The following is a 19,856-nucleotide window of genomic DNA, read 5'->3' as shown; positions in this document are numbered from 1 at the left end:
TATGTGCTAGATTATTAAATATCAATGTCCTTACTGCTCCTAGACAGGGAGTGGTGATGGGTGAATGGAATGTAGAACAGTCTCACTTCAGTATTGTCTAGTGGTGGTCGCTGCTCGAAAGTGTTCGAGGGATGTTTGTGATGTCAGGCCGACAGAATGTTCATGCAAATGAATGGCCTTCTTATATTCAAAGGATATTAGCAAATTTCACCTGCCCCACATATTGCAGGTTCTTCACCAATAGTTGTAGTGTTTAGTCACTGCTGCATTCAACATTTGATTGAAAAAGAAAGTCATTCTCAATCTAAAGAGTTTAGATACAGCACCAATGGACTGGAACTGTCTCATTATTCAAGTCAGCATCTTTTGCAGTGAGAAAAATCAAGTTTAAATTGGGCTGTAGAGTGGCAGACAAAAATAAAATCCAAAGTAGTGGGAAAAAAAACCCAAAGGTAAAGATACACTCAAAATGTACATAATATTCACTTGCAATTCTTGAGTTGTCAAACTCACCATTTATGATAAAATATTCTTCCGCTATCTTCCCTTGTGCAAAATCTGATTATATTCTCTATTATATATTTAAATAAATATACACAGTTTGAAAATCTTGGGAGAAAAACATTTTAGCTTTGAACTTTTATTTTCTCTTTCTGATTCTTTTACCTAGGCCTTTTATCAGGCCTAGATTGACACAAACATCTTAGGAGAGGAAAAGTCAACAAAAGTAAGCTATTTATTCAGGCATGTTTGCAATTCTAGTTTTCAAAAGTCTCATTATATATGAGAAATGGTGATTGTATTTGAGAAATGTTGCAAATGGGATCTCACTCCAGTTATTTATTAATGATGTGCACTTAACTGAAATAAGGTGCTTTTGTGCATTGCAGTAACAACCATGCTTTATCTACTGTCATGTATTTCAATCATGTTTTCTATATCTCATTTTTGATTACTTTGCCCCCCCAGGACAATATTAAGTTTAGAGCCCTTTACCTTGGATTTCTGACTTCTTGTGGACATGCTAAATCAAAACACTAATGCTTGAAAATCAGTTAATTAAACCAGTAATGTATTCATTCATGTCAAAATTTAATAGCTACTACCTCAAGCATGCACAGTAGCCACATCCTAATTATTCAAATAGAAATACCACTGAAGTACTTCCTTCCAAGTTATAAAATGAATCAGAATACAATAATCTGCATACACAAATAGAGAAAGAAACCAGCAACAATAAAGAAGATACTCAACTTCCCAATAAGTGACAAGGTTAGCATTTTCCTTCTGAAACTTAATCTGAAATTGCAGAAACACCTCTCGACCTTCCTTTTTCAGTTTTCCCAAACCCAAATAAAACTCAAATAAACCACCTACTCTGTCGATTTTCATGATCCCTACTGTTTCTGGACTATTATTTCACAATCAATCAAGCTGAAAAGAGTTTTTTTTTCCACATTTGCTTCTCTTCCTCACAATTTTGTTAAAATATAAATAGCAATGTGACCCCATGTGAATATATCAATGAACCCATGTTTATGATTTTTGGAAGCAGCGGTGGGTAATAACTGTACGGCCCGAAGACAAATCCTCAATACAAGAACCTACTGTGACTGATCTCCAAAGTTTCAGCATAATTTTTGGTTTCAATGTATTTCTTTAACGTGGTTAACAAAAAAGAACCAACACCAGATACATGCATTATCATTTTATTTCACAAGAAAAATATTTAACTTTTGTGAAAAATGATTCTTAAATTCAGCTGATATAATATTTTCAGAAATAATACCCTGGATTTTACTAAGAGCTTTGCAGTGTTGTTGAAAGTTTTTTTTTAAAAAACAACAGGTCATTATTAGAACATAATTGAATTTTTCATCCTAATCCAATCATAGCAAGAGTTTCCCTGACAGTGAGCAATTAATTCAACACAGGCCAGGGATCAAATTTGTAACCTATGTGGTTCAGTGCTATATAAAATACAGCCGTTATGCAGATCAGGAAAATCTCAATGTTAACTTTTTACTATTCATTTTGAAAGCTATTGAAAAAGCTAATAATCTATGGAATCAAAAATACCAATTAAGGATGAAGTCATGAATCAAGTAAGCAGCTTGAACATTCTTGTCACCAGAGAAAATCAAGTAGTATACAAAATGCTAGTTTGTTAACTATGGTTATTTTTTTGGTAAAATCATGTTGAAAATTTTCAACCCTTTTGTGAAATAGCCCAGTTATGCTTTGCACTAACATGTTACACATTCACCCAATACACCTGCAGTTATTTCTCTTGTGCTTGACCTAATAGAATGGTGGCGTAATCTCAAATTTGTTCTTCCTGTATAAAATTATCAAAACCTTTCATAAAGTGTGCTTATTTTAAATTAAAATGGGAATATTAATCACTAGTAATCAAAATATCATTCCATACCCACTTTCTCAGCGTTTTCTCCAAAAGATCTCAACGGTAACTTTGAAATTAAATTTAATAAATCATGGGGGTTCTAATATACTGGCTTTCCCTAAACATAACAGTTAGCCCTGCTGAATAACTTAAATAAACTAGGATGATACAACTAAAAAAAGTTTAGATCACTGAAAATTGCAAATAAGAGGCAATGGACATGGGCTATATTTAAGTACCAGGGTAAACCGAAATGTTTCAGACTTGTACAGCATATTGGAACAGTCTATTTTTTCTTTCTTGTAACCTCACTTAAAGTTGACCGTTAATGCAAATCTATGGAACTGCTTTCAAAAAAGATTTTATTGTCTAAAAGCCAAATTAGAAGTTGTATTTGAAGTTAGTCTGAGATTATTAATTTCATTCTTCAGATAAGGCATTTCTTTAAAAACTAATTGTCTAGATTAGGCTTAAATCATCTCCATAAATAATTATACAAAGTGACTTTTAAACATGAAACACTAAGCAAATCATACATTTTCTGTGACATCTAAGTGAAGAAAGCACTCTCCAATTTCGGAGAAAATGCTGAAATAAAACAACAGTTATTATAACTGCATTGAGAATTAACATACCCATTTAGATACAGCAATACTCAACTCAGGTTGAAAATTCACCTCATTTTACAAATTTGGAAACTTGCAAGTAAATTTAAGTAATAAGGCTATGTTCTCTAAATACTGTTCCTCAAAAGGAAAGCAACAGTCTTTACTCTGACCTGCTACTCCAGCCGAGACCATATGGACCTGACTAGAATCTGGATCAAGGACTGCGTTCAACTTCTCCTTCGAACTGGAGTAAGCAGCGAAGTATATTGCTCTGGATGGGGGAAAAAATTGCACAAGTGAAATGTTAGTCATATCTTAAATGCAGCAACTTGCCAATGATTTTAAAAAAACTCCTTGGCATTACTTTCTTGAAAATGGTGTACATGCATTCAAATTTAATATTTTCATTCAGAACTATGTCCTATAAACAAGAGATGAAAAGATACAAAAATTTATTGTAAACAACCACCTTGGATTCACAAGGTTTAAAGAGTGTGAATCTATGGGGAAAGAGATTAGATTTAATGTTACATTCAATATTCTCAGTTTTCTTTTCTGCGTGCATCACTCGCAAACTTACACATGGTACTTTAAAGCTGCAACTTAAGTGACTTGCATAGAACTTCCAGGTTGCTGCGCAGCTTAGAAGAAACACTTCTAAGTGTTTGAACATTTGTTTAAACAGGATTTGTCAAATTGTATGTAGGCAATGGGACTTTTGGCCATCGTTAAAGATTGGGCCATTATAAATATCTATACCAGGAGTCCTTTCAAAAACTAACAATTGATTCTCCTCCTCACATTCTCTACACTTTGTAGAACTTTCTAACAACTCAAAAACAGGCCAGTTTCATTAACTGATCTTCAACTGATGCAAAGAATAGAGATTCCACAGTGCAATTGGACAGAATAAATAAACGGAGAGTTTAAGAATAATGTTTATGACCAGCAACACCCTCAGATTTAAATAAATGCGAACAGGAATTGGAATCAATTTACAGATCCAATTGGGAATACTTGGGAAATTTCAAGGGCTTTTAAAAAAAAATTGTTTTCAAAGTAATTACCCAGGCTGCTAACCTTTCAAAGAGAGGAATGTCCTACACACTCAAGGCTAACTAAATTAAGCCCACAGCTTTGGAAAATAGCCTCTCAAAAATTGCATTGATAAAAGATCAGTATTCAAAACAGCTAATGCTGCAACCCCAAAAAGGTCTCTCTTTCAGCATCTGAAGACAGAATAACAAGTTAACATTTTGCATGTGAACAATTTTTCCGTTGGAGTTGGAATGATCAATATGATTGTGCAATATGTGTGTACTGTAGTGTATTAAAAGGACAATGCAATACTTTCAGCAGATTGGATCTCTACCACATGTAAGATGACAAAAGTATAGAATTTGCCATCTAAGCCAAGCTGACTGGCCAGATACCAAAGCCTAGGAACTGGCTGGTTTGTACTGTTCTGCAACTTATAATGCAGTACATTTGTCCACTTTCTTGTTCAGAATGAGAAAATCAAAAAACTGATGTATTTTGCAATTAGTAACTTACTGAGCACACATTTCCAGAAGTTAGCACAAAAATCCTCCTGATAAAGCACTTGTTAAGTAACAATAAAGCTCTTTAGCATATACAGGTGCACAATGCCTTTATTCTAAATCAGAGCTCCTAGACAACACAAAAGGCTCCAGCAATTTTACTTCATAAAAATCCTGCTGAATAAGAACTTCACAGATATCAAGCATGAGAAAGGTGGCACTTGGAATGTTAGCAGATGTTCCGTACTCACATCCATGGTAATAGAAGGACTGCTGAATTGAGTCATTTACAATACTTCAGGCCATACTTACTAATGGTCTGTTAAACTGATAGGCCATAACTGAGTGACTCAATTAACCTTTGGTACTGCTCTTAGTCACAGAAGGCAAACTCAACAAGCCATATGTTTGCTATTACTATTACTAAAATTTTTGAACATCACTTTGGAAAAATACCATTAAGTGCACATATATTCCTTTTACAACAGGTTTAAGTGCTACTTGTGACACTTCACTATTAGGGAAAAAAGATCAGTCTGCTGATTGTGCACTGGATAGAAAGAAAACAGGTATACTTTATACTATTTAATAAATTAGTGAAAGCAATTTGTTTCTTAAATTACATCCTCCATTTAAACTACGTCAAAAGGAACCCTCGACTGCGTTAATTCTGTTTTCATTCATATGACAGGTAGGCATGGGGTTCTTGTTATTTTTAAATCAGTACCTGAAATAAGCCAAACCAGCAGAACTACAGACAATGTACCAATTATCTTCAATGTTAATTCAAAAATAAAAAGTTGGCTCAAATTATTTTGTCCCTGCCCAAAACTATTATAATTGCTAAACTGAGGCCATGATTTTCCACTTACTGCACCCAATGAATGAACATTTAGAAGTGGACCTTGTTTTCTTATAGGCACAGCCATTTCTTAAAAAAAGATTGCAGGAAGTAAGAATTAAATATTAGATTAGTGCAGTTTTATAAGAAAATTAATTTTGAGTGTTAAAATCAGGTTATACAGGAGGTGGAGGCAAGACATTTACTTCAAGTGCTATACCAGATTACTGCTGAAATACAAAGATTTTAACTTATTTTTCATTGCATTAAATGACACTTTTTCAAAGTGGATAGGATATTGATAATGGATAGGGTGAACATTAATAAGCAAGATTAAAAGGCCTGGATTAGGCATGAGGAACCTGGATGTGTTTGAAGAGTGAATAAGTTGCCTTGTTTGGATGGTGCGTTTCTTGGGCTGCTAAGGAAAGTGGAGCTGAAGATATTGGAAGGATGTGCCAAAATGATCCACAATTTCATAAATGCAGGGTGATGTTATGGAATTGGGAAGTGGCAAATGTGCAAAAAAGGTCCAAGGATGGTCCTAGTGAATTCAAGCTAGAAAATTTAACATCACAGAAGACGATGTTTAGAGACATTAAATCAGATAAAAAAAAGGTACTTGGAAAGATTTGACTTAACATGAGCCAGCTCAGATTTGTAAAAGGCAGATCATGCTTGACTCAAATAATTGAAAGCTTTTGTTGAGTAACAAGGACTATAGGAAATCTTAGATTTAACGAACCAGTCAAAGGTGCGCAAGGACAGAGGGCACCTAGGTGTCCACATGTATTAATCTTTGAAAGTGGCAGGGCATATTGACAGCACATGCAAAATATAATCAGACCTTAGAGACTTTCTAAACAGAAGCACTGGTAGAATTGAAGAGTGTGGACAATGGTGGTGAGAAATTTAGGATAATACAATGAGAATTTTTAAAAATCTGATTTTTCGATGTCAACAAAAAAATTCCAGACTTTCTTCTTAGTTTAAATCGGCCAGAGCTGGTAAACACTGACTAGCATAAACTCAGTCCACCTGCTGTGAATGTCCAGCGATCTGGCTATCTTGGTCTGACATAGCTTAGATGGCATCTCCTATCCCTGAAGGAGTGCATACTCTCTTGTTAAAAGCACAGATAGGAGTACAAGGACCCTACAAAAAGTTCATACATAGGTTAAGCAAGAAATGGAGCATGATGCGCGAAAGTGCGAAATTGTCCATTTTGGCAAGAAAGAGCATCTTCGCTAAATGGCGAGAGATCTGGGTGTCCTAGTGCATGAATTACAAAAGTTTGTATGCAAATACAGAAAATACCAGAGCTAACAGAATATTAATGTTTTATTTTGAAACAAATTGAATAAGAGTAGCATGGTTATGCTTCAGGTACACAGGCTGTTGTGGAGTCTAAATCTGGAGCACAGTACTGGTCATTAAATCACAATTGTTATGGCACAGAGAGAGGCCATTCAGCCCACTGTGCCTGCACCAGTTCTATTACTGAGCACCAATTACCTGACTTTTCTTCATACATTCTTATGGAAGGATGCTAGTGTTGAAAGCAGTTTAGAAAAGGTTCTGAAAGGTTCTGAGGAAGGGTCACTTGATTTGAAAAATTAACAGATTTCTCTCTGTAGATGCTGCCAAACCTGCTGAGTCAGAGTCATAGAGATATACAGCACGGAAACAGAACCTTTGGTCCAACTTGTCCATGCTGACCAGATATCCCAACCCAATCTCGTCCCACCTGCCAGCACCCGAACCATATCCTTCCAAATCCTTCCTATTCATAAACCTATCCAGATGCCTTTTAAATGTTGCAATTGTACCAGTCTCACCACTTCCTCTGACAGCTCATTCCATACATGCGCCACGCTCTGAGTAAAAAAGTTGCCCCTTAGGTCTCTTTTGTATCTTTCCCCTGTCACCCTAAACCTATGGCCTCTAGTTCTGGACTCCCCCACCCTGGGGAAGAGACTGTCTGTTTATCCTATCCATGCCCTTCATGATTGAAGAAATCTCTATAATGTTCACCCCTCAGCCTCAGACGCTCCAGGGAAAACAGCTTTAGCCTACTGAACCTCTCCCTATTGCTCAAATCCTCCAACCCTGGCAACATCCTTGTAAATCTTTTCTGAACCCTTTCAGGTTTCACAACATATTTCCGATAGGAAGGAGACCAGAATGGCATGCAATATTCCAATAATCGCGTAACCAATGTCCTGTATAACAGCAGCATGACCGCCCAATTCCTGTACTCAATACTCTGACCAATAAAGGAAAGCATACCAAATGCCTTCCTCACTACCCTATCTACTCCACTTTCAAGGAGCTATGAACCTGCACTCCTTGGTCGCTTTGTTCAGCAACATTCCCTAGGACCTTACCATTAATGTAGAAGTCCTGCTAAGATTTGCTTTCCCAAAATGCAGCACCTCACATTTGTCTAAATTAAACTCCATCTGCCGCTACTCAGCTCATTGGCCCATCTGATCAAGATTCCATTGTAATCTGAACTAACCACCTTCGCCGTGTACCACACCTCCAATTTTGGTATCATTTGCAAACTTACAACTATACCTTTTATGTTCATATCCAAATCATTGATATAAATGACAAAAAGTAGTGGACGCAGCACCGATCCTTGTGGCACTCCACTGGTCACAAACTTCCAGTCTGAAAAACAACCCTCCACACCACCCTCTGGTCTTCTATCTTTGAGCCAATTCTATATTCCATGAAATCCAACCTTGCTGACCAATCTCCCATGGGGAACCTTGAAGACCTTACTGAAGTCTATATAGATCACATCTACCGCTCTGCCCTCAACCATCTTCAAAAAACTCAATCAAGTTTGTGAAACATGATTACCCATACACAAAACCATGTTGACTATCCCTAAATCAGTCCTTGCCTTTCCAAGTACATATACATCCCTCCAACAACTTGCCCACTGGTCTATAGTTCCCTGGCTTGTCCTTAACACCTTTCTTAAACAATGGCACCACATTAGTCAACCTCCAGTTTTCCAGCACCTCACCTGTGACTATTGACATTACAAATATCTTAGCAAGAGGCCCAGTAATCGCTTCCCACAGAATTGAAGGGTACACCTGATCAGGTCCTGGGGATTTATTCACTTTTATGCATTTCAAGACACCCAGCACTACTACTTCTGCAATATGGAAATTTTTTAAGATATCACTATCTGCTTTTCCACATTCTATATTTTCCATGTCCTTTTCCTCAGTAAATACTCATGCAAAATACTCGTTTAGTATCTCCCCCATCTCTTGCTGCTCCACACAAAGGCCATCTTACTGATCTTTGACGGGTCCTATTCTCGCCCTAGTTCCCCTTTTTTCCTTAATGTATTTGTATTGGATTGTCCTTAACTCTAGTGAGCTCACGCCCCCTTTTTGCTCTCCTGATTTCCCTCTGAATATTCCTACTGCCTTTATACTCTAAGGATTCACTTGATATATCCTGTCTATACCTGACAGATGCTTCCTTCCTTTTCTTAATCAAACCTTCAATTTCTTTAGTCACTCAGCATTCCCTATACCAACCAGCCTTTCCTTTCACCCTAACAGGAATATCTAGTCATTTCTGTTTTGTTCCAGAGAAGGTTTGCTAGACTAATACCCGAAATGAAATTGGATCATTTGACCCCTCTCACTGTCAAATGGCAAAAGCAATGAAATGCAGCTCTGTGCGCATTCGACAGCTAATGAGCATTCTACTAGACCTGATTTTCCACTGCAATCGCCAAGCTCCCCATAGAGACAAGCCAGATGCACATATACCAGAAGTAGCACAGTATTGCTGAGGGGGATGGACTCCTCCAGTTTATTGAGTGTCTCTGATGAACAGCCATCTTGCAACTGTACATTCACTCAAAATTAGTAATGGCTCTCGCTCATCATCTTCCATGACCTGGATAGGTTCCTTGGCTCCAGCAGCTGAGATGCAGCAACTTGAAGACTTTCTTTCTTGATCAGCCACAGAGACCTACCAGTCATGTACTAACCAGACCATGCTTCTGAATTTGCAGCCTCGACAGAGAACCCGCAGAGATGAAAGTCTGTGAGGTGACAGAGTGCAGGAGAAAGCACTTTAAAAAAGGGATCTGTGGCCTCTTAGGCAGAAGTGGAGGGACTGATGGGCTTTTTATGCCAGCAGTGCTGTGGGTACTACTCATTCCTGCTTAAGAGAAGAGAGGCAATTATTTTGTGCAATAGGGGTAGAAGCTTCAGCATCAAGTTAACACTGGTGCTAATAGGAGGGTCATGCAGTACAGCACAATGAGGCTTACTGGGTTGCCTATGGGATGTTTCCATGACCGCACATGCAGTCTCAATCACTTCCACACAACCAGGGAATCTTCTCATATGGGGTGGGGAGTCAAAAGTCAGCTACATTGCTGGACAGACTTGGCTCTTTCTGCCAGTTAGGAGATATTTTCTCCTCCAATTAGAGGAGCAATTGACTGAAATCAAAGTGGAAGGACAAACTAGTTAGTGGGGATGCATTACTTCTTCTGGCGCTGCTGGGTACTACTTTTGGATCACACCATGGCACTGACCTGGGCCGCCTTAAGTACGAATTTGATGTACTGAACATAACTAGGAGTCTCAAACTAGAACCAAGCCTTCAAAAGGCACCAGCAGACAACGTGACATGACAGTTGCCAGAGGTTTGATGAGAAGACAAAATGAACAATTATGCATACTCTTGGCTTTAAATTTATGTAGGACTAAAATTAAAAGACTCTTTATTCCATATTACATGAAATCAAAAAGTGACTTGTACATAAATAGCATTGTGTGTGTATTCTGTACAAAATGGAAACTTCTCTAAACATAAAGGCTTTCAAAAAAAAAGTCCACCGTTCCACATTACACTAGTCAGAAAGACAATTTCTTTAGCCAATAATCTTAATGAATAATACTCAAACATTAAATGTGATCTTGCATGGCACTGCAAATAAGCTATATAGTTTGCTTACCTTGACGGTGCGACTCCTATCAGATTAGGTCCTAACCCCCTAAAGAGAGAACGTGGACCCTCTTTTTCTAGAATCATCCTGGGGGAAAAAAATATAAAAAAGGAGAAAGGAGCATACGAAAGAAAATGTCTAGTACTTATGGATATTGTATTTAAAATACATCTTTTAGATGATGGGGAGCTCAGAAACTAGGTTATTGTAAAGTCTCAAAATTTCAATTGGACAAGTACTGTATAAACTTGGACTGATGCGAAAATGAGCCTTGAACTGGAACAGTTTACGAAAAAGGCGGCAGCTATTTGTAGGATTCTGTCAGCAATGACTTTGATGCCACAATGTGTGATTAACAGTGTCCAAAACCCTTTTCTTACTTCAAATATTTATTGATATTTTTCCCTTAAAAGACAAGTTTACTTGTCTCAGCCACTATATAACAAATTCTCTTGTCATCCACACAACTACCACGTGGAAAATCTGTTAAATGATCCATTTTAAAAATTGAACAACCATTCGTTACTTTACCAATGGAGGAGTGCGGGGACGATATTCTTTGCTTCTCACCATCAAAACTCAAGTTTGAAAAAAATCTCTCAGCCTTCATCGTTTGACTCAACACAATTGAAGTGCCCCAAGTTGGGCCTTGTACATTTTCTGGGCCAAATCCTGAAGTAGGACTTGAACCCTGAGCTTCTGACTCAACTTGAACTTCAGAAAAACCTTCAACAAAGGTTTCACATGGTAGATTAATTATTGAAGTTAGGTCACATGGGATTCACAGGGGAGCTTGCCAATTGGATACATAATTGGCTTAATGGCAGGAGACAGACCGGTAGTGAAAGGTTGCTTTTTGGACTGGAGACCTGTCAACGTTCCACAGGTTTCGGTTCTGGGTCCTCTTTTGTTTGTCATTTATAGAACGGATTTGGAAAATATGGTTACTAAGTTTTTTAGCAACATTGGTGGCATAGTAGACAGTAGAGGAGGTTTTCTAAGATTACATCAAGATCTTGATCAAATGGATCAAAGGACTAAATAATAGCAGATGGAGTTCAATCTGGATAACTGCATTTTGGTACAACAAATAAGGATAGGGTTTCCTCCTCTACAAGAATCTCAGGGAGTCCCTCTCCCACTGCAACTCCCAGGTAATTTCCTCTGCCCTGAAGCTCTTCAACCATGTCCTGAAACAAACTACTTCAACAGTTTCCTCATTTCCCCTTCCCCTACCTCACCCCAGTTCCAAACTTCCAGCTCAGCACTGTCCCCATGTCTTGTCCTACCTGCCTATCTTCTTTTCCACCTATCCACTCCACCCTCCTCCTCCGACCTATCACCTTCATCCCCTCCCCCACTCACCTACTGTACTCTATGCTACTTTCGCCCCACCCTCCTCTCATTTATCTCTCCACCCTTCAGGCTCTCTGTCTGTATTCCTGATGAAGGGCTTTTGCCTGAAACAAACATCGATTTTGCTGCTCCTTGGATGTTGCCTGAACTGCTGTGCTTTTCCAGTACCACTAATCTAGAATCTGGTTTCCAGCATCTGCAGTGATTGTTTAAAAAGGTAAAAACAATTAATGGTAGAGCCTTGATTAGTGTTGTAGAACAGAGTGACTGAGGGTTCAGGTACATAGTTCTTTGAAGTTTGCGTCAGGGTGGTTAAGATGTTTAGCATGCTTGCCTTCATTGCTCAAATCGTTTGAATACTGGAGTTGGGAACCGACGTTGAGGTTGTACAGGAAATTGGTGAGGCCTCTTCTGGAGTAGTGTGTCCAGTTCTGGTCACTCAGTTATAGGAAGATGACTATTAAGCTAGGTGGTGTGGGGGGGTTCAGAAAAGATTTTTATGCTGTTGTCAGATATGGAACGTTTCAGTTATAAAGGCTGGATAGACTGGGACTTTTGTCACCGGAGTATAGGAGTCTGAGTGTACATCTGAAAGAAGTTTATAAAATAATGCGAGGTATAGATAGTGTTATTGGTAGGAGCGTCTTTTCCTAGGATGGAAAATTTCAAGATTAGGGTGCACATTTTTAAAAGGCGAGAGGAGAAAGATTTTAAAAAAAGATGAGGGCAATCTTTTTTATGCGGAGGGTGGTTTGTGTCTGCAATGAACTTCTTGAGGAAGTGGTGCATGTGGGCACAGTTACAATGTTTACAAGACATTTTGACAGATACATGAAGAAACATTTGGAGGGATATGGGCCAGGAACAGGCTGGTGGGACTAAATTCAGTTTGAGATTATTTTTGGCGTGAACTAGTGGGACTGAAGGGTCTAAGTCTGTGCTATATGACTATTTGCCTATCAAAGATTTAGAGATTCTCCTTTGTTAGATTCCAGATTTTTTTTGCATAAATCACCTTTGCTTTTATTCAAATTGCCTCCCAAGGTAGCCCTGCTTATGGTACTGAGGACTACTGTAGAATTCTTTCTGCAGCTGCTCATTGGAACAAATCTAAATTGTTTTGCTTTGATGAAAATCAAAGAGATACAGCCCACCTATGTTCCATGTAGTGAACCATAACATTAGTATTTTACTTGTTTGATGTGCAGGCAAAATGACATTTCTTTCTGAACTCTGCCAATGTAATAAGCATTTGTTTATGTTTAAAAAAAAGTTGCATCTGCCTCAGTCTGTTCCCAAACATAACTACTTGCTTCCATCGGCAAACATGGATAAAGTAAATAACTGAACCTTTGTACCAAGGGTTCACTCTAAATCTCACTCTAAGGAATCATTTTGGGATAATTTTACCTTGAACACAACTCAGATTATGTAACCTATGTTAATAAACTTATACTTTGATGTGCATCACTTCCCTCTCTCCAAACTACAATGTTCAATTAACAGATCTAGAGATGAGTCACATATTAAGTTTATTTTTCCCCCACTATCAACTCTAACCTTGAAAGATAAACACAGGTTAATTTTTAAGCGTAATAAATGTAGCCTTGTTTTGATTGCATTCACTTGAGATGCAAGCTAATTTCTTAAACAGGTGATTCAATTTATTTCAGATTTAACACTAACCCATCCTGAAAGATGTTTTTAAGTTTTGCGAATATAGTCTAAAATTATAAATTGCATTTTTGTAGCAGAAAGAGAAGATGGACTCCTTCATAAACTGGTAAAAGGGGACTATATCCAAATATAGTATTACCAATGGGAAAAAAGAAAGAAGCTTTCCTGATTCTTCACCACCCATGGCTTCTGCTCGACTTTGTTCAAGAACATAATTAAATTCAGTGACAGTTTCTTTTTTAGCTAGAAACTGTCACTACCCATCAAACCAAATCTTGATCTCAAGTAGTTATGATTCACATATCAAAAGGGTATAGGTATCCTCTAACAAGAATTAAACACATTTTTGGAAAAAAAAGATAAACATGGGGAAAACCAAGAAATTAAGCATCTATTCCACATGCACAAATGTGGCTACTACATTTAACATACCACATTTAAATATTAGTTTTATAATTACATAAACAGAGAGCCCACGAACAATGCTTCCAACTTGGAAAATGCAGAACTTACTTTAAGCAATGCAGAGGGCCAGGTGAGAACCGAGCCACCCGACTCACACGTGCCCCATTTATTGTACTGAAGTGAACTTCTGGGATATACAAAGTGACGGATGATGACTGCAATCTGGTTTTCACTACTTCCAAAGGACACGTTAAAATAGCTCCAACTGTTCCCCCACAGCTGTCAAAACATAAAAAAGGTGGGGTTCAAAATAAATATTTAGTCAGAATATAAAAATGCTGAAAATGATCATTCTACGTAACATAGCAAATTTGTCTCTACAGTGGAGTCAGGAGCACTATGCTGCTTTGTTCTCAACTAGCTCAAATGGATGAAACACACAAGGATACTGAAAATGGAAATTTGAGTAGTTCAAAATTTAAAATGGCTGATTTTGGAAGAAAACGATCAAAGTTAATTAACTTCCTTTCCAGATCCAAATAATTTTTATTGCACATCTGTCTACAATTTACAATGATAACATATGTCATATGATTAGTAGATTAATAGTGCCCATCCTAACCATATCTGAGCAATGGAAACAGCTCAAGAGCCAACAAAGAAAGTTAGCAGAAAAGCTCCGATTAATAGCAATTTAAATAACAATTATGTAACTACTTGACTAGTACAAGAAGCACAAGACCAGACACAAATCTCAGTAACCAGGAACTATCATCGCCCTTTCATCACCAAAAACTTTGCCATAAACATTCAAGTTACACTTAATAAATCAAGTGCACAAACAAAATCAAAGTTATCAAATTGGCCAAAGTCTTGATACAAAACACAAAAAGACTCAATCTTGTACAGCTACTTCAACAATGGAATGTCCAGTTATCTGGCAGCACTTTCATAGGACAAAATTTCAAGTGAATCTCTGAACAATGCGATGCTTTGTTTAGTAAATTTGTCTGTTGGCAACAGTCACCTCCTGCAAGATAGAAATCACAACCCAAGGCTAAGTTCACTTTCCACTTGAAATTTTTTCCTTTCACATCCAAGCTATTTTCATACATATAAATGTAACATGGAAAACTTTAAATTCCATGATTTATCACAGGAAAAGTAACTGCTCTCTTAAAAGGAACAAAAATGTTTAACCATAATGAATAAGACTAATTGTAGCTCAATAATGCACTTTGATTATTATGGTCTTCGCTACCAAGCATTTAAGAAGTGGATCTCTCACTACACACTGATCTTTTAGCAGTTTTCATGTTGTTTGAGGAATGACCAGTGATTAAAATTTTAGGTCAACAAGCACTACATATTTCACACACCATCTACCTCAAGTGTCAAAATTTCCCTGATAAACTGTTTTATTACAATAATATTCCAGGGTACAGAGAAGCAAATGAGAGTTTTGAACTGAGCATCCAAGAGTTAAAAAAAGTTGCAGCAAAAATAAACCTGTGAATTTACATGAAGTACAAGATGACTGCCTGACTAACTAGCTTCAATCCTTTACCATGAATACTGTTCAGGTGATTTCCTGAAGATAACCAATTTTCATTTGCATGTAGAGGCTTAATAACAGAATTAAAATGAAAGCTAGTACAGCTAATGAATTATTTTCTAATTCATTTAAATTATACAATCATGGTCTGAGTTTCATATGCATACTATAAATACATAAATAGCCCTAACAGTATAATAAAGTTTGGGAGATTTGTAGTTCAGGTGCTCGTTGTTGTGGTTCTGTTCGCCGAGCTGGGAATTTGTCTTGCAAACGTTTTGTCCCCTGTCTAGGTGACATCGTCAGTGCTTGGGAGCCTCCTGTGAAGCACTTCTGTGCTGTTTTCTCTGGCATTTATAGTGGCCTGTCTCTGCCGCTTCCGGTTGTCAGTTCCAGCTGTCCGCTGTAGTGGCCGGTATATTGGGTCCAGGTCGATAGGATGGCATTTTTACAGGGGACAGGGTGTAATCTTGTTAGATAAAACAAAAGATTTGCTTTGAGAAACTGAAAATCTAAACAAACCATAAGTTTGCTAAACAGAAACAGAATTTCTTGTGAATAGGAAACTTTAAAAGGCTAAAACATTTCAGTTCAAATGAAATATTACACATTAAGTGTTTTCCCCGTCGTATGTGTTGAATAAATATCTTGTTCAAAAGCATTGCTTTTTCTTTCATCATGTTCTGTTTTAGCAACTGGATGCATCACTGGAAGCCCTCAAAAGTAGATTAGAGAATGAAATGTACAATGTAACAATTATGGCCATGACCTAATAAAACTATGTACTGAAATACAAAACAAATTGCACAATTAAAAAAAGTAAACATTTTGTAACAAAAAAAATGATAAGTGAATTCCATACCAATAATTACAAGTACAGCTCATATGCCTTCAAAAATCAAAGAATTAAAACTGAAGGTAGTTCAAAGTTAAAATGGTTACGTGGAAAACTTGTTATTATTTTGCAAAAAAGGAAACATGTCAAAATTGGAAACCAGCAAATTTAATCAATAGCAGAAATAAAGAAATTAGAAAATAAAGCTCTTCCATGGGATTATTTCTTGAAAATAAAGTGTCTATTTAACAAACCTCCAGTCTTCTGTCACCTCATCTGTGACTATCAGTGATTCTAAATATCTCAGCAAGTAGATCAGCTTCCCACAGAGTTCTAGGGTGCACCTGATCAGGTTCTGGGGATTTATCCACATGGAAGCACAAAATGCTGGAGGACTAGACTATCTTTCTGCAGTTAAATGGACACCTGTCAATTTATTCTTGTACAGGAAGGTTTACATTGGACAAAAACACTATCTTACAAATGAAATACTTAAACATTTAGACATATGCAATTATCAAAGCTTCCACAAAAACCGAAGTCAAATCAAATATATATATATAAAAAAAAAATCAAAAAGATTGTTCCTGTTCGGGTGAGAGGCAAGGCTGCTAGGTGTGGGGAATGCTGGATGACGAGAGAAATTGAGGTTTGGGTCAAGATAAAGGAAGCACACATCAGGTATAGACAGGAGAGATTGAGTGAGTTCTTCGGGTATAAAGACAGTTGGAACATACTTAAGAGGAAAATTAGGAAGGCATAAAAGGGACAGGACATGAGATAACATTGGATTCTCCTTCACCCTATTTGCCAAAGGGATTTTATAAATACATTAAGGACAAAAAAAGGTAACCAGGGAGAGTATAGTACACCTCAAAGATCAGCAAGGCAGCCTATGTGTGGAACTGCAGGAGGGGAGATATTAAACGAGTCTTTGCACCAGTCTTAACTGTGGAGAGGAATTGGAAGAAACAGAACATGGAAGATACAGAACATGGGGAAATAGATGGTGACATGTTGAAGTGTCCATACAAGTGGTGGTGTTGCTGGATGTCTAAAAACAAAAAAGGTGGATAAATCCCCAGAACCTGATCAGGTGCACCCTAGAACTCTGTGGGAAGCTGATCTACTTGCTGAGATATTTAGAATCACTGATAGTCACAGATGAGGTGACAGAAGACTGGAGGTTTGTTAAATCGTGGCACTGTTAGCCAAGGTGGTAAGGAAGAGTCAGGGAACTATAGACCCATGAGCCTGACATCAGTGGATGGCACATTGTTGGAAGGAATCCTGAGGAACAGGATTTATATTTAGAAAGGCAAGGGCTGACTAGGGATAGTCAACATGGCTTTGTGCATTTGTCTCAAAAATTTCACTGAGTTTTTTGAAGTTACAAAAGAGGACTGATGAGGGCAGAGTAGTGGATGCTATCAATTTGGACTTCAAGGATTCGACAAGGTTCCTCGTGGCAGACTGGTTAGCAAGGTTAGATCACATGGAATACAGGGAGACCTAGTCATTTTGATACAGAACAAATCTCGAAGGTGAAGACAGGGTGGTGATGGAGGACTGCTTTTCAGACTGAAGGCCTGTGACCAGCCACAAGGATTGCCTCTGAGTCTACTGTTTTTCATCATTACATCCATATCGTGCATTTCAAACATAGGAGGTATACTAAATTTGCAGATTACACCAAAATTGGAGGTGTAGTGGACAGTGAAGGTGACCTCAGATTACAACAGGATCTTGGTCAGATGGGCCAAGAAATGGCAGAGGGAGTTTAATTTAGTTAAATGCGAGGTGCTGCATTTTGGGAAATCAAATCTCAGCAGGACTTATACATTTAATGGTAAGGTCCTGGGGAGTGTTGCTAAACAAAGAGACCTTGGAGTGCAGGATCATTGCTCCTTGAAAGTGGAGTTGCAGGTAGATAGGGTAGTGAAGACGACTTGCCAAAGGATCAGTTCGACTCGAAACGTCAGCTTTTTTCTCTCCTTACAGATACTGCCAGACCTGCTGAGATTTTCCAGCGCACACTCTTTTTGTCTCCTTTAGTGAAGGCGACATTTGGTATGCTTTCCTTTATTGCTCAGATCATCAAGTATTGGAGTTGGGAGATCATGTTATGGCTGTATAGGGCATTGGTTAGGCCACTTTTGGAGTACTGTATGCAACTCTGGTCTCCCTCCTGTCAGAAGGATGTTGTAACACTTGCAAGGGTTCAGAAAAAGACTTACAAGGATGCTTCCAGGGTTGGTGGTTTTACCTGGAGCAGAGGCTGAGGGGTGACTTGATAGAGGTTTATAAAATCCTGAGGGGGCATGAATAGGGTAAAGAGAGAAGGTCTTTTCCCTAGGATAGGGGGAGTCTAGGACTAGTGGGCATAAGTTCAGGGTGAGGGGAAAGATTTAAAAGGGACCTAAAGGGCAACTTTTTCATACAAAGGGTGGTGTCTGTATGTACTACCAGAGGAAGTGGAGGAGGCTGGTACAATTACAATGTCTAAGAGATATCTGGATGGGTACATGAATAAGAAGGGTCGAGGGGGACATGGGCCAAGTGCTGGCAAATGGGACTCGATTAATTTAGGATATTCGGTTGACACAGATGAGTTGGACCAAAGGATCTGTTTCCATGCTGTACATCTGACTGTATGACAAATTCAAGCCCAAAAAACAAATCGCCTGATTACATCTTGAAGGAATCACTCCCATTTGTAAACAGGCAGATAGATTAGGCCCTTAATCCTTAGAAATATCAAAGATTAACATTGTTCTTAAAAAAAACCTCCATAATATTAGTACACAGGCACTAAATATTGCAAACACAAACCTGAAATTCTCAACTTTCTAGAAATCAATGCATTCAGAACACCCTTCTGGAACAAAGTGTCAAATACAAGTATGCATCTGAAATTCCTCCCAACCCATGATATTAGGAAGCAAGAGAAGGAAAACATAAATGTGGACCATCAGCATTACGCTGATTAGTCAGATTTTAGAAGCCAATTAGGATTTTATGCAGCATTTTATACGGACATGCTCAGTGAGATTGTGGAAAAAATGGAATTAACATTTTCCTTCTCCATCTGATCAGTGTTTTCTTGGATACCATCCCATTTCCAATCACTTATTTTCTCTCCAAAATCTTAACAAGTGGAAATGAGAGTCTAAATTTAAAAAAAGACGACAAACTGATCCATGTATTCCCTCATTAATTTCCCTGAATAATTACTCAATAAATTTGCAGTTTTTAATATGTCTTGCTGTATCTGTACAATAAAAGATTGTTATTGAAGTTCAAGAACTGGGTAACCCAAGAACGTTTCATGCAAATCAGTAATCCTATTTGCATTCACTACTTTAACTCTGCAGTCTCCTCTCCTTTCAAAAGAAATGGGGACAAATGAAGATGATGATTAGCAATTGTCCCATGTTCTTAACACTTTCATTAACTGGCAAAGTGAAATAAGTATTTTAACAAGACCTTTTCTTTTAAAAAAAAGTGAATTCAGAAAAGAGATTGTCAGAATGCCTGATACATTACGCCCCTTAAAGCAAGAGCTTTCAGATTGAATTCTTGCTACTCATAACAAGAATAGGTGTAGGTACACTGTAGTTGGCTTCAGAACCTCC

General features: G+C 37.8%; 1 protein-coding gene across 1 annotated transcript in view; it reads right to left on the bottom strand.

Moving 5' to 3' along the window:
- Positions 1-19,856, bottom strand: part of LOC140479023 (solute carrier family 25 member 36-A) — a 63,528-nt gene that overhangs the window by 19,030 nt on the left and 24,642 nt on the right. The window contains exons 2-4 of the mRNA XM_072572798.1: positions 13,940-14,110; positions 10,403-10,480; positions 3,183-3,283 (exon numbers count right to left, since the gene is read on the bottom strand). Of these exons, the coding sequence (XP_072428899.1) occupies positions 3,183-3,283; positions 10,403-10,480; positions 13,940-14,110 (350 nt within the window). The remainder of the gene's footprint in view (positions 1-3,182; positions 3,284-10,402; positions 10,481-13,939; positions 14,111-19,856) is intronic.

This window comes from Chiloscyllium punctatum, chromosome 6 (assembly GCF_047496795.1).
Source record: "Chiloscyllium punctatum isolate Juve2018m chromosome 6, sChiPun1.3, whole genome shotgun sequence".
In the NCBI taxonomy this organism is placed as follows: domain Eukaryota; kingdom Metazoa; phylum Chordata; class Chondrichthyes; order Orectolobiformes; family Hemiscylliidae; genus Chiloscyllium; species Chiloscyllium punctatum.
The sequence above is the reverse complement of the archived record's forward strand: the minus strand, read 5'-3'. Positions and strand labels throughout refer to the sequence as shown.